Source organism: Lepidochelys kempii, chromosome 6 (assembly GCF_965140265.1).
Source record: "Lepidochelys kempii isolate rLepKem1 chromosome 6, rLepKem1.hap2, whole genome shotgun sequence".
In the NCBI taxonomy this organism is placed as follows: Eukaryota; Metazoa; Chordata; order Testudines; family Cheloniidae; genus Lepidochelys; species Lepidochelys kempii.
In genome coordinates this window covers 22,153,902-22,167,869 of record NC_133261.1, presented here as the reverse complement: position 1 = coordinate 22,167,869, position 13,968 = coordinate 22,153,902, and the positions used below count along the sequence as shown (strand labels likewise).

Sequence of the window (13,968 nt, the reverse complement as noted above, 5' to 3'; positions counted from 1 at the left end):
TTTAGCTCTGTCAAATATTCCTTAGGCATTAGATAATATTTTGACTGTTTCATCCTAAGGAAAGCTGGGAGGGAAATGTGGGAATCAATTCAAAGAGTATACTCAGAAAAGTAGAATTATAGTTATACCTTTTCTGAAGATACCACAGACTGAATGGCTATACTTGGAGACTAAAAGGTGATGGAGTCATGCTTTGTTGGTGGGGCAGCATAATGGATCATGCTTTTGCATAGACCACTTGCTCATTCCAGGTTATCAAGAAGGCTTGGGACTTCTGATGCATGAGAAGCAAGTCAGTCATGAGGGAGTGGAATTTCATGTACTCTACAGACCACACCTAAGTGATGGCTTCCCCATTTGCCCTTGCCAGCATTAAGCTGCAACAGCTGCCAAACTGTTGAAGACAGGAATAAGGTTGTCCACAACTACATATCAAATTTACTAAATTGTTCTAATAGTACTAGAAAGAAAACTAGGAACTTATGTATTCCTATGGAAGGAATCTGCCCTCCCTTTACTAAAAAGTGTGTTGTAAGACCAATGGTGTGGCAAGAATCTAAAAGGCCCCAAGACTGTAATCCAAAGCATTCATATTAATTTGAATGTAAGCAAAGTAAGTCTCACCATCATTAGTGAAACCCCACGTGTTACACCACAATATGCACATGGTTTTAAAATAAAATTCACATTAAGAACCAGGGACTGCCTGGTTTAGAACAAATTCTAAGGACAAGTTCTGGAATATTGCATTAGAGATGGTAACTCAAGCTAGGTCAGTGTGGTTCTTCTATGAACCTTCAGAAGAAGGGTGGCTGATTAATCTTCCCTGATTCTCTCTTTCATATGCTTAATCCACATGTATTGTTTGGAAATATTAAATAAAAGGCACATCTGAAAATCTGGTCACATTACCATACAGACTGATATTTACAAAGCCTTACTGTTTATCTATACTGAAATTTTTCAAGGTCTAATGTTTCAGTTTAAACCTAGAGGCAAGTTTATCATCTCAAATCTGATTAAGTGGCCCTTTAGAAACTGCCATATTACTAGGTTAATGATTTACCCAAATGCCTTTGAAAAAAAGATTCTGTATTGTTTTACGCAGTATAAAATGACCTGTTAATTTTTAGCCTGCAAATGGTCTAATTAAAATTGATGTTTCAAGGTTACAGAACTAAGCAACAAATTGCAGGCATAATCAGATACCTGTTATCCATGCAGAGCCAAAGCTTCAGTTGTTCTGAAGTTGTATCACTTGCAAAATGAAAGTATGTTCACTGAGAAATTATACAATAATACCTGCAGCCAAATGTCAGCTGTAAATCTTTCCCAATCAGCAATTCAGTCTCCACTAGCAAGAGCAAGGATCAAGTGAATGTTTTCTCATCTGTCAGAAGCTACCAAATAACCATGTAAATTTATATATATTGTGGTAAACCAGTTAAAACCTATTCTGGATCAAAGCTAATATTCAGATATTAACATTTTTATAAGTATATATTCTTATAGGATTGAAGGAGGAAATCCTGACCTATCAAGAACTAGTGTTTTATTAATTGATAGATAATTACATGACAACCCTGAATATTTCTACTAGTGTTGATCTTTCTAACTTGCAGGCTGTTACTCTCCTTGAAATAGCCTCAACTTTCTCTGAAATTTTACCTGGAGCCAGCCAAGTGTGCTTCCTTAACCTACCAAATCCACCCTGACAGGAATTCATGAACTCGCTGAAGCAAGGCAAGAACATAAGAATGACCCTACTGGGTCAGGCCAAAGGTCCATCTAACCTTTGTTAGTATCTGGTCTTCTGACAGTGGCCAGTGCCAGGTGCCCCAAGAGGAATGTCTTGAAGCCAATTCTGTGGTCTTTATGGCAGAAGATTAAATCCACAATCCTATCAAATACCTGCATAGACGCTTTGTCAGAGTGTACAAATGCAGAGGGGAGAAATTCTGGAGTCCTCTATACAGTGCTGCATGGAGTGCATCAGAGAGCTGTTGACACATCTTCTGCCTTGGTCTTTTATGTGGAACCACCAAAGCAGATGCTAAATGCAAAAAGATAACCAACCACCAAACCACCAGAAAACATGCCAAGTGCTGGAGGCAAAATACTTAAGAATTTACAAGTTTCAAATGGAATGATTAGCAGGTAGCGGGTATGGGAAAAGGTGGTAGTATTTTTGCATTAGAGCAGTGTTTATGTGTTTCCTTTCCTCTCCAACCATGGTCAAGAAGAAAAATGACTGAGGATAGCAGAATGGTGTTGCACAATAGCCTGCAGAGCACCTGGTTCATGTTCTACTGCTCCTTACTCAGGACAAAGGACTGCGAGGGGAGTTCTATCAGTCTGGTACCAAGGAGTTAAGAACTAGGAATGAGAATCCTGCACAAATGATATCTTTTATATAAGAGAATTCCATTTTGAAAAAACATCATGGAGGATTTTTCTACATGCAAGAAACATTTTGACAACTCTGAGACAATGCATAGGACTTGTGTTATTCAAGTCACAAATCTCTGGCATGCAGACAGAAAATGGAGTCCAAGTTCTGGCATTTTAACTAAAAGCACTGGAATGATACAGGAAAGAAGATTGGGAAAGACAGCAAATAGCTGAACTACCTCCATTTTCGTAGATCAGTGGCTCAGAGAAAGGGAGACAATTCCAAGAGCAACAGTGGTCATACATACCCATGTTGAGACAGGCTATTAGACTGTCTGAAATTATGAGCACACAGGAGACAAATGTGCTCCTATCTTCATCTCTATGAAATGCAAAATTAACCAGAGTTATTACACTTACCTGCAAGTCATTTTCCTTCTGAGCCTGTCCTGATCCTCCTTTATTACAGGACCTCTATAAATGAGAAAAATTAGATAGTGAGAAGATGAAAGCCAACATAATCAGCAACCACCAGAATAGAGGGAGTAAATAAAACCAGCTACAGTTAACTATTTAACTCTCCACTGACTTAATCAGTAATATCTACAACACTAGTTTCCAACATCTGACCACACCACTCTTATCTCACTGCATACAGTAGTTCACTCCAAAGCTTTCAAAAGGATGTGCCATTGAGATCATGCCACTCCCATAATATACTGGAAGCCAAATATTTTCCAGTATTTCAGACAGAATTTTGATTTGTTATTGAATATTTAGAAGAATCTTTTTAATGTTAAAAATATTTATGTACATTTTACTTTGGAAAACATCCCTCCTGTAAGTAAAGTTAACAGTGAAGACATTAGGCCAGGTCTACACTACAAACTTACACTGGTATGACTACATCACTCAGGGCTGTGAAAAATCCACACCTGAGTGACGCAGTTATACTGACCTAAACCCTGCTATAGACAGTGCTATGTTGAGCAGAGTGCTTCTCACATCAACGTGACTGTCTCTTGCAGAGGGAGATTAACTATGCCAATGGAAGAAGCTCTGTCAGCACAGTAGCATCTTCACTAAAGTGATACAGCGGCACAGCTCTAGTTGTGCTGCGGCAGCTTTTAAAATATAGACCTATCATTAGATACATCATAGTCAGATTACATACAAGTCTGAATGAAGAGAGAAGTAGTGGCAGAGTTACAATAGAAAGCTTGCAGAGTACCTGCTTTGCTATATCTAGATAATCAGATCACCTTTTAGCTTTCACAAATACTAAAGTTTATCTAGTTTAATCACTAAGCTCTACTATATGTGTATCCTATTTGTTACATGTACTGTAGGTTCTTGTAAATCTAGGACTTAAATTTTCAAACAAATGGTGTGTATATATGGAGAACAAGCATAAGATGCCTCAATTAAATTGAATACAAGCGAACACTCAGTTCCATGCGTAATGCATTGTGCTATGTTTGTTAATGCTATCATAAAGCAATTTCAAAACATTAACAAGTCATGCCCTCAGCAGCTGAACCCTCAGTGGCACATGCTTTTAATAAAGTTGCACATTTAAAATGCAAATGGGAATAAAAACCATAGTCTCTTAAAGGGTTTGAAGGTAAGGAAACAAGCAAATATTTGCTTAGTTCTATTCAGCATTTTGTGTGTGGCTGCTACTGATGTTGCAATTCTGCTGCAACATTGCTGTTTGTGTATTCAAACCACATTAACTGTGAAGGCCCATAAAGGAAGCCTCCATCTCATGATGTGAACAGAAACATTTGATTAATGGAACCATGAGTATACCTTTCTGTTCCAAAGCTCTAACATCATATCTGTACCAAGGGTGGAAGTGTGGACTGAACAAAATACAAGTTAATCACCATCTGCCCTAAGTACCACACAGCAAACTAATGATTTACACAAACAATACAGCTACAGTATTTATTTCAAAAGTTACAGCAAGGATGTAGTTGATATAATCAAGAATCTGTCAGAAAGTACTTCCTATTCCACCAAGGTACTAAGCTCCTAGCAGACAATATGAAGGCTACTAAATTAGCATATATTCCTTCCAATGAAATTAATTAGTCTTAAACACCCACTGAGCCTAATGTGTAATTAAGCAATAATGTTAAGCCTTGTACAAAAGGACTCCTCTGAAAAGTGTGTCTTATGTCAATATCACTATTGCATCTTATGTCAATATTCTTGGAACAGCCAAGGGTTACTCACCATCCAGGAGTCTTTCCTGCTTCATGATGCTCCTAGAATGGTTCAGTTTATCAGAAGTTAAGTGGATTAGATGGCTTTTTCCAAGACCTGAATAGGTATCACTTTCAATTTATTTGGTTCATACCAGTATCAAGAGATTGGTCAGTACTCTTGTATTACTATTCTTCAGATTGGTGCCTGAGAATCTTAAGGGCATCTACTGTACTATATCTTTAGGAGAAAGTAATGATGGATGTGTACTGCAGATTCATCAGAAAACGAGACTTCTGCAGCATTCCTTCTTTTCTGTTACCTCAGCACAAAATGTTAGAAGTGTTCAAGCAAGGCAGAAGATGGAATGTGGAAAGTTCTGAAATTAATCGTTTGCAATTATGAATAGAGGGTTAGAGTGGAGTAGTACACAGATGGCTGTCCATCTAGTCATGGTGCAAAATTAGATAAAGCTCCTGTTATAGTCTGACAAGGAGGATCTGTAACTAGTGAATACTTTTGGACTGAGCTTTTTGTGAGAAAAGTTTCTTTAAGGCTTAGATATTAGAGGTTAAGAAAAACTCATTTTAATGGAGATCAGGAAGTCACCTGTAAGAATAATGTTTGAGAGACAATTATTTTCTTGCACCACCAGTTAGCGAACAGACAGTGCATGTAGTTCTCCTACTCTTGACCAAACAGCCATCAAGAATGCATTTTTCCCATAATAGAGCTCACTTCACAAGCTATCAGAAGCTCAACTCTAGTTTTTATAAGAGTCAATGCTATTGATCTTATGTTTGCTTTAAGAGCAATGAAGAGATTTTTTTAGAAGTGATGAACTATTTGAAGTAGAGAACCAGGACTGGCTCCCAAGATTTCTGTAGGGAAATATTTTGTTAACTGGAAAGCACATATACATGTTCTGAAATCCATTTTAAGGTGGTGGGCCATTCCTTGAAGTAGGACTGTATACTAGTGTTCTTGTTATTGCAGAAAGGAGTTTGCTTACAAAACAGATTAAAAGTAAACCTAATAAATTCAAGGTTAATAGGTGCCAGTGAGGACAACTATTTAATACTAAGATGCAGGTAGGAGGGGAAGTGGGGGTAGAAAAGTTGCTGCAAGTCTTTAGAGCTGGTAGCCAAAGGTGATTCCCCTCCCTCCCAACAGACCCTTGATCTTGAGTAACTAATCTTTAAATTTTTCCCACTCCAACCCTATACAGAATCTATTGACCTATGTGAAGGTTTCTTGCTGTTCGATGGCAAAGATTGTTTCACTGTTAATTAAGTGTTAAGAACATGACTGGTTTACATCTATCTACACTGATCACATATGCCAGTTTGACAAGGAGAATTTAAGTTCTGCATTTTCATCCTGACACCCCAGGATTTACTGGACAAGCTGGCTTCTATTGGAAGATGAATTAACACAACCCTGAGTCTTTGGAGGAAGTGAGCTGGTCAGCACAAGCCTGAGGGTAGTGAAATTTGCTATGCTTTAAGCAATGGTCCCCAGCTCCTAGTTTGCAAGCTCATTTCTAGCACTGGAACCTGCAACTTTGTGGATTTACTCCATTGCTGGTGACTGTTTCAAGTGACCAAAAGAGTTAAATGCATACTGAGTCACAGAATGGAAACATTTTTAAACCCTGAAATCTGGTCAGTACAACTCATTACCAAGTACCAGTAGAAACCTGAAGTCCTCCTTGGACTCTAAAGTCAGATGGTGAAAATTGATGTGTAAGTTACCTGGTAAAAGGGATGCCCAGAGCTCTCTATTAAGCAGAATGTAATATATTGATTCAGACATTGAGTTCCACCTGAAAAGGATTATAGCTTGTGTTATGTGTGTGTCCTTGTACCTAGGCAAATCTGAATGAAATGAGACCAGAGTAACTTCATCTAAATCTTAGCAACTGGGAATTGGTTAGTTATTTTTTAGGACCTGCAATAGGAACTCTGCCTTATATCAAGACATCTCTAATCCTCTTGACTTCAGACAAAGTTACCATTCTCTAATGAGGGAGCAGAAGAAAGGAATGGGGAATATTTTGTGCAATATTTTGGTATTTGTAGTTACTCTTTACATATTTAGACAGCATAAACTAGCTGTTCTACTTAAGTTTTACTATTTTCTAAACATATCAAAACCTGGAACTAAAAAAAATGAAAGCTGTAGAGAATGCTCCAACTTCAGAGATCTCATACTATACCGTGAATCGTGTCTGTCACCTGGAAACCAGAGTGCTCTAGGCACGATCGCATGGGCAAGCCTGCAGCAGAGAACACATGCATATACAACTAAAGTGGTACATTACCCTCAGAACACCCTTAACTCCACCCAACACAAATATATCCCCTGTAAGAGGTGCTTGGCTTCATTCAAGCTATCTGCCAGTGCCAGGGATTTGTAGTTATTCCATGCTACAAACAGACATTAAAAACAGCAACAATCACAGAAAACATTGATAATTACAGTTACACAGCAGTCTGCATTTTATTTAGTTACAAAAAAATAAAAGGCAGCAAGGCAGGTATGGAACAATTTTCTACAGAAATGTGGCAAGCATTTTAACTTGTTCAATTGTTTGCTTGAATGAAAGGTTAGAGACCAGATAGAACATTAGAGTTCCCAGGTCTTGTCTTCATTTATATGTAGGAATTTGTTTTGGCTGTTAAACAATGTAAAGCCCCAGTAATGCTGAGTTAATGCTTTTATTTTGACAGAAAAAGTGGGAATGTGAATCAATCTCCAGTCATCTTTTGGTAGGTAAACGTACATAAATAAAAAAATTAAGTTGAAAGTTATAGTACCAACTGTTGTAATAATGTGGGAGCTTTTGAGGGAGATTTAGTTCTGAATTTAAATAGGAAAACAGCACATAATATTAGAATGTTCTGCATATGAAATCTAGTCTCAAAGTCCAAAATGTTAAGTGCACTTTAGCAAATCTTTCAGTTCAATAGTTTACACACCAAGATAGACAACACTTCAATAGTCACTTGGTTGCATTGAGAGGTTTTAAAGTTAAATGCTCCCGTAACAATTTAGCTCTTTTGGGTAGAAATGAGAAAAAAAGCAGCAAAAGGCATTAGTTTACTTTGAATGTATGTGACATATCTGCATTGTGCCTCAAACACTTCAATTTTAATGTGGTTAGTATTTTTACCTTTCACAAGCACAAATACTTGTCCTGTTTAAGAAATAAAATAAAGATCTGCTCAAGGATATACTCAAGAGAAGTCCTTGATGTGTATAAACATCCATGCCAGTGAGACCATTCATAATGGCCAAGCCAATTCAGCTCCGCCCTCCACCCCACATTCATGCACACAGAAAATTTCTTAAACATATAAACTATTATGACAGAGGAAGGACAAAGCTATCCTTGTGTGGCAGCTTTAACCAACTGGCATGGTTTATATTTGATGAGTTATATGTACTGACATTTGTGTCTTCCAAAATTCATAATAAGCAAACTGGGATCATTTTCTATTAGCAACAAATGGTTCTCCCAAAGGTGCCAGTATCCTTCATTTAAAAAGTCAGTGTCATCTACTTTTCTGTGTTTCACTCCTTTTTTATTTATTATGAATACAGTCTTCACTGAATGAGGGAACCTAGCATAGCTTGCTTTGTGCACCACCAATTTCAACAGAAATTGAAACTGACAAGTGTTCAAAACTGCTATTCCAAAGGCGGCAAAACGAGTTAAAACTTACAAGTGGTGACTTATTTTTCTAAAACTATCACTGGGTCTTTAGAGAAATAATTTTAGTGTTAGGACCCAAAACTGAGGAACTTCTTAACTATTTCTATTTATTTAAAATTGAGCAAGTGCTACTTTTTAATCACTAAAAAAGGGAAGAATTTTGTTCACTTCTTTAACCATGCTTAATCATTTTAGTTTATGCCACCAGAAATTAACTACAATCCTAAATGAGGGTTCCAAAATACCCCAATTAAAAAAAAAGCAGTTTGCTTCTTTTAATTTGAGTTTAAGATGTAGGTGCTGGAAGAGACAAATGTTGGTCGACAGAAACTGTGAACCTCAATGCAATCTGAAAGTTTTACCTTGGGACTTTCTCTGCTTACTTAACCCTTAGTGAACTGCACCAACAAGAGCAGTCATTTCACTGCCACTATGGAAATAAAGGAAGTTAGACATCTCAAAAGATCCTTCAACACCAAGATGAAAAAGGTTAGAAAAGTTCTGAATGCACAGTTTCAAATGATTTAACCAATTTACACAAATTAGTTCTTAGATTTTAAAGCCCAAAATCTTGTTTTGATTCCTTTATGAACAGGGCAGAAAAGAGGTAAGTCAAGAAAAAACCCCGAGGGAAGGAGGCAGGTGACTAAGCTCTAGTATTTGTAGTTTGTTTTTCCAAACTTTTTCAATGCATAATTACATTCAAAGCCTCTTGTTATTAAAAAAAGATGTTCTGCCCTTCCATTACTCAAATACAGATGTTTTGCAGTCCATTTTCGTACTAAAAACATTTTAAGATCGACTAAAATTAAAGCCATTAAATAAAGTTATTCTATTGTGAAAATCATTTACTGAATTATACTAGTATCAATCTCTATAGCCTATTTTGTAAATTGACTATGGATTAAGTTTTTTAAAAATAACCGGTTCTCTTTCAGAAGGTTTAACTAAAACAAAAAAGTTATTAAAAAGACAGTATTCAGTTAAGCCAAATGCAGACTGAATTCTTAATTTACATCCAGCTGTGCCTGGGTGGTTTCAGACCAGTGGATAATCTTATGGCTGTTGCCGCAATACTTTGCTACAGTGGGCCAAAAGAATAAACCCTTTAAAATGAACGATGGTCCAGGCTTTCAGCAATCAAAGTCAGGACCTGAATCTCATTTTTAGGTTGTGTATATAAGATGCATTTTGTGATTAGTTAAGTGACACCTTCAGGTTTAATTGGATGCTATTATCACTTTCTGGTCAATTCACAGAAGGAAGCATGGATTACATTTTCAATAATTAACTGATGTAATAAAACATTCAGAAGATTATTCCAAGGAAATGATTGGGAATTGAAGGAAATTGCCACCAACTAATGATCAGTAAGAGACAAATTTCAATCACATGGGAAAAACTGAACATTATTGTGTGACGTGTCAAGCAAGGTAGATAAGGTTAAAATTTGTTCCATAGTTATGCAGTTATAGCTGTTAAGAATTTTATAATAGGTCACCTTTACAAAGTGTTTTGTATATGCCATTTGGAAGTTCACCTGTTAATTTTCTATAAATATTGCCACATAATTCTGTCAATCTTTAAAAGGGGTTTTAATCTTGGTACTGACCAATTGGCAATGAGAGCAATACTGAAAGAATGTTTGATAAAGAGCTCCATGTTAGTAAGCTGCTATAGCAGTTGTCACACCTAGCATTCATTCCAAAACTTGTATTTCAGAATGTGACAGCTGCAGGGTACTGGATGTTTGTGTCCGAAGTTTTAATGCTATTAAATACTGTACATCAATAGGTTTTACAGTAACCATAATAGACACCTACTCAGCACAGGTCTCTACAAAATGCTTGAAGACTATTCAAAGTATGTTTGACAAAGCTTCAACTTAAACCTCAGAAGGGTTTGTGAAAGTGAGGCTAAGATTTAAAGGATTTACAAATTGTTTAGTCCTTTGAAATCTTAATGATGCCAAAGAAATTCCTATAGATTACACAGCAGCAGATTTTATACCTTGTTTTGGAATATCACACTCCAAACTCTTAATACCAGAAATAAACATTATGGACCAAACCAACAGCAAATGAGCCTTCAGCTGATAGACACAAGCCAGGATTTCTGTATAGAAAGGAGTACAAGTTCTAGGCAACGACAAATTAAAACAGAAACTGAAACTAGAAATCTATTCCCACCACCACCAAAAAACATTCCCCAACAATAAGAGTGGAACACACTTGCCTTGACACTGATCATTTAAGTCTCTTGAAATAATTATCCAGATATAAACTATAGAAACCCTCCCACGCCCAAAATGTTCTATGTACTCACCATCTGTAGGATTGCGCCATATAAGCGGAGGAGAACTTTTCGTGGCTCATCTGCAACCGTCTCCATGGTGTCAGGTAACGAGCACTGGAACAGCATGTTGCTAAGGCCACCTCTAACAAAAGAAAGGCAATCAGAAAACTGATCATTCTTCTCATGTCTCATATCCGTGAAGAGCAGATTCCTGCTTTATTACATATTTCAAGGCTTTGGACTGTCAGATCTGGAATAAGTGACCTGATCTAAATGCAGACTAAATTCAAACTCTTCAGCACATCACTAAATCACAAATCAATAAGAAAATTTTTTTAAGACTGCTGATAATAGCTTGCCATTAGAAGCGGTATAGGACAGAAATCTACCTTTTTATTTGAGGGGGAAGAAAAAAATAGGTGTTTGACTTATTACTGTGGGATAGTGTTTCTGCCGAAGAAAATCATTGGAATCTAGCCTGAGGAATGAAGACTTTTCCACATTTTCAAAGGCCATTTTATTATTTAAGTGAACAGCAACAGGATCTATTTGTGGAAAGGCTCATGAGCAGAATAGTAGATATGGTGCAAGTCAGGACTGACATTTTAATGAGCTTCTCCCACAGTAGCTAAAATGATGCTGTTCTAAGCTGTACTATTCTTTCTGGAGATTTAGTGCTTATGAAGAGATTAGATTTAACAGGCACCGAAAAAAGTTCAGTCAGTTTATCACAAGAGACATGCAGTTATGAACACAGAAGTTTTGCAGGAGTTTTCATTTGCTTCTGCGAACTTGATTGTGTACTATGCTCTCTCCCTTTGTTTACTTGTAACATCAGGTATTGAAGGATACCATCAATTAATGGTTTAATTAGAACTCCAAAGAAATTGCATGATTTTGGCCCTGATTACCCATAGTAAAAAAGTAAGCGTCACATGGTAGTTTCATATGCAGAAACCTGTAGATCTAAAACGTACTGAAATTTGATTTGCACTAGCTCTCAGTTTAGCTAGCTGAATATTCATCTGGGGAGCCCTACTGTAGTGGGACTAGCACCTGTTACAAGAGATTGTGAAAGAAACATCTCTACTATATGCTCTCCATATGATATGATTAATCTTAGAGGTTCCTTTTTGGGTGTTTTAAAGAACCAGGTTTTCAGTTTGTACCCCTTTTACTAGAATAGTTTAAAATTTTACTTGAACAAAAGCTTCCAGCACAGGTTGATCAGTCAAAATACCTATTTAACTATCCACGGACAACAATTTAGTGTTATTGCATGTCAGCTCATTGTGCAAACAGACTAGACTTACATGGTCTGTACCTATGGTTGCAGTGGTGTTAGGTCTTATGAAGTCCAGTAATAAAATATCTTCATATAGCATCTTTAAATGTTATTTTTGTATTTAAAGAGTAACCAACAGCGTCAGAGGAGACAATACTGCCTACAACTATGACGATAGTTTTATAGAGGGGAAATGAAATACATCTGGAGTGATATTTTCCTCTGTTGGTGGTCCAATAGCAAGCAGAATATTTGTTTGAAGCCCCTTTTATAGGCAAAGAAAAATGGAATAAGAAGGTTGATTAAGCTAGGCAGGTCAAAGGATGAAAACTGAAAATGTTAGAATTCGTTCACAGCTTCGTGAATGGGACAGCTAAAAATGATAGATGTGTCTAGGGCTATTTTTGTTCCTTGTGGTTGGGACAGAGTGATAAGTTTGTCAATTGTAATAGTTCCAAAAGGAAGATAATAGTTGCCATCTGTCAGATGGCTCAGAGGGCTGTAGTTTGGCACTTGTACCTGCAAACGGATTCATCTCTATGAGCAAGCCTGGCATTTTTTAAAGTGTTTATATTATCATAGCTACTCATCCCTACTAGGTAGTATACTAATATATGATCGAAGACATCAGGGAAACATGCAAAAGCTCAGAAAGGAAGATGGTGGTCAGTTTGCAGTGATAAATCACAAGAGCCACAAAGAACTGAGATGTTGGGTGAACAAATGAAAGTTGAGTTAGGCACCCCAGGAAGTTAGCATACTTTTAAGCTAAATATCTAGTCAAATTTAAATATGGTACCTCAATTAGTTATAGCTAGACAGGTATCTGTCAAGGGGAAAATGTCAGTATACTTCTGGTTCTCTCCCATGTCAGCAAGATCCCATTGCTTTGCTATCCTGGAGTTAATACTGCTTTGTGTACCCCAATTACAAGTTCATCTTTTGAAAGCCTTCAAGCATTTAATTATCTTGGCAACATCCTGGATATCCAGTACCTTTATATAGTAAATTGAACCTCCTCCTTTAAATCATTTCAAGATAAAAAAGATTGAACACTTTTGCTCATATCATACCCCATTTATGCTCACTTATTTCAAGTGAAAAAGTACTACAGAAGAATTTACCACTACATTGCCTACTTGTTTCTAATATGTAAATCAGTGATCTGATTACCTTGAAGACAGCCATACATATCTGTTTCCTCCCTCTAATTCTGATGTCATACTCCCACCCAGTAAATTATTCATAAGGCAGCAGCAAGCAGATTGAGAGGGAAAGAAGAGAACACTAACTGATGTCACTTATAAATAGAATCATAGGATAACTGAAATCTATGAAAATCCTGCAGTTGTGATTACAGATGGGCATCATCTCTTACCTGTAATGCATAAAGCTATGTTCATTACAAAATTTCATAATGTCTGAAGTACTGCATTTCAAAGAAAGGTCTTTATGACAGTGGTGTTTTACAAAGAAGCCAGCTACCGCCACATACTCCACTTGCTATTAGTCTTATCTTTTAATATTTCCAGTGTGCTGAAATGGCTTAGAAGGGCCCAGGAGAACCTTGTTTTTAAAAACTGAAATAAATTGGTTCAACCATTTAAGTTCCAGTATGCAACATAAGTTATTCTCTCAGTTTAGCTTTAATTAACGAGTCTTATTTAAAATGCAGTTTTACCCTGAAACGTGACTAAATATAGTTCATTCTTACTCAACAGGTATGCTCCCTGCATATAATAGAGTCATAACAGGCTGATTAATGCATTGTTACTTTTGACTTGTGAGCACTGTAGATCTAGTAGTCTAGTGAGGTGATTTCAAATCATTCTTGAGCATGACTAAGAATTGATTACCAAGTTACAGTTGCAGGACCAGTTACACTTGTGCAAACCCACTGAAGATACCTGTGCAACACTTATGGAGGGCAAAATCTGGCCTGTGGAACCTTTTTCTACTGGTAACATGGAGAAAGAGCTTAAGTTTGACTTCAGGATCCCAGGTTGAGTTTGCTGGGACAGCAATTAGAAATCCATCTTTTTTACTTTAACTGAGTTCACCAGATAGG

At 36.9% G+C, this 13,968-nt stretch overlaps 1 protein-coding gene across 1 annotated transcript in view; it reads right to left on the bottom strand.

Annotated features, from left to right (window-relative positions):
• The window catches only part of CHKA (choline kinase alpha), a 40,673-nt gene that overhangs the window by 19,698 nt on the left and 7,007 nt on the right, over positions 1-13,968 (bottom strand). Inside the window, exons 2-3 of the mRNA XM_073347090.1 lie at positions 10,646-10,757; positions 2,812-2,865 (exon numbers count right to left, since the gene is read on the bottom strand). Coding sequence (XP_073203191.1) covers positions 2,812-2,865; positions 10,646-10,757 — 166 coding nt within the window. The remainder of the gene's footprint in view (positions 1-2,811; positions 2,866-10,645; positions 10,758-13,968) is intronic.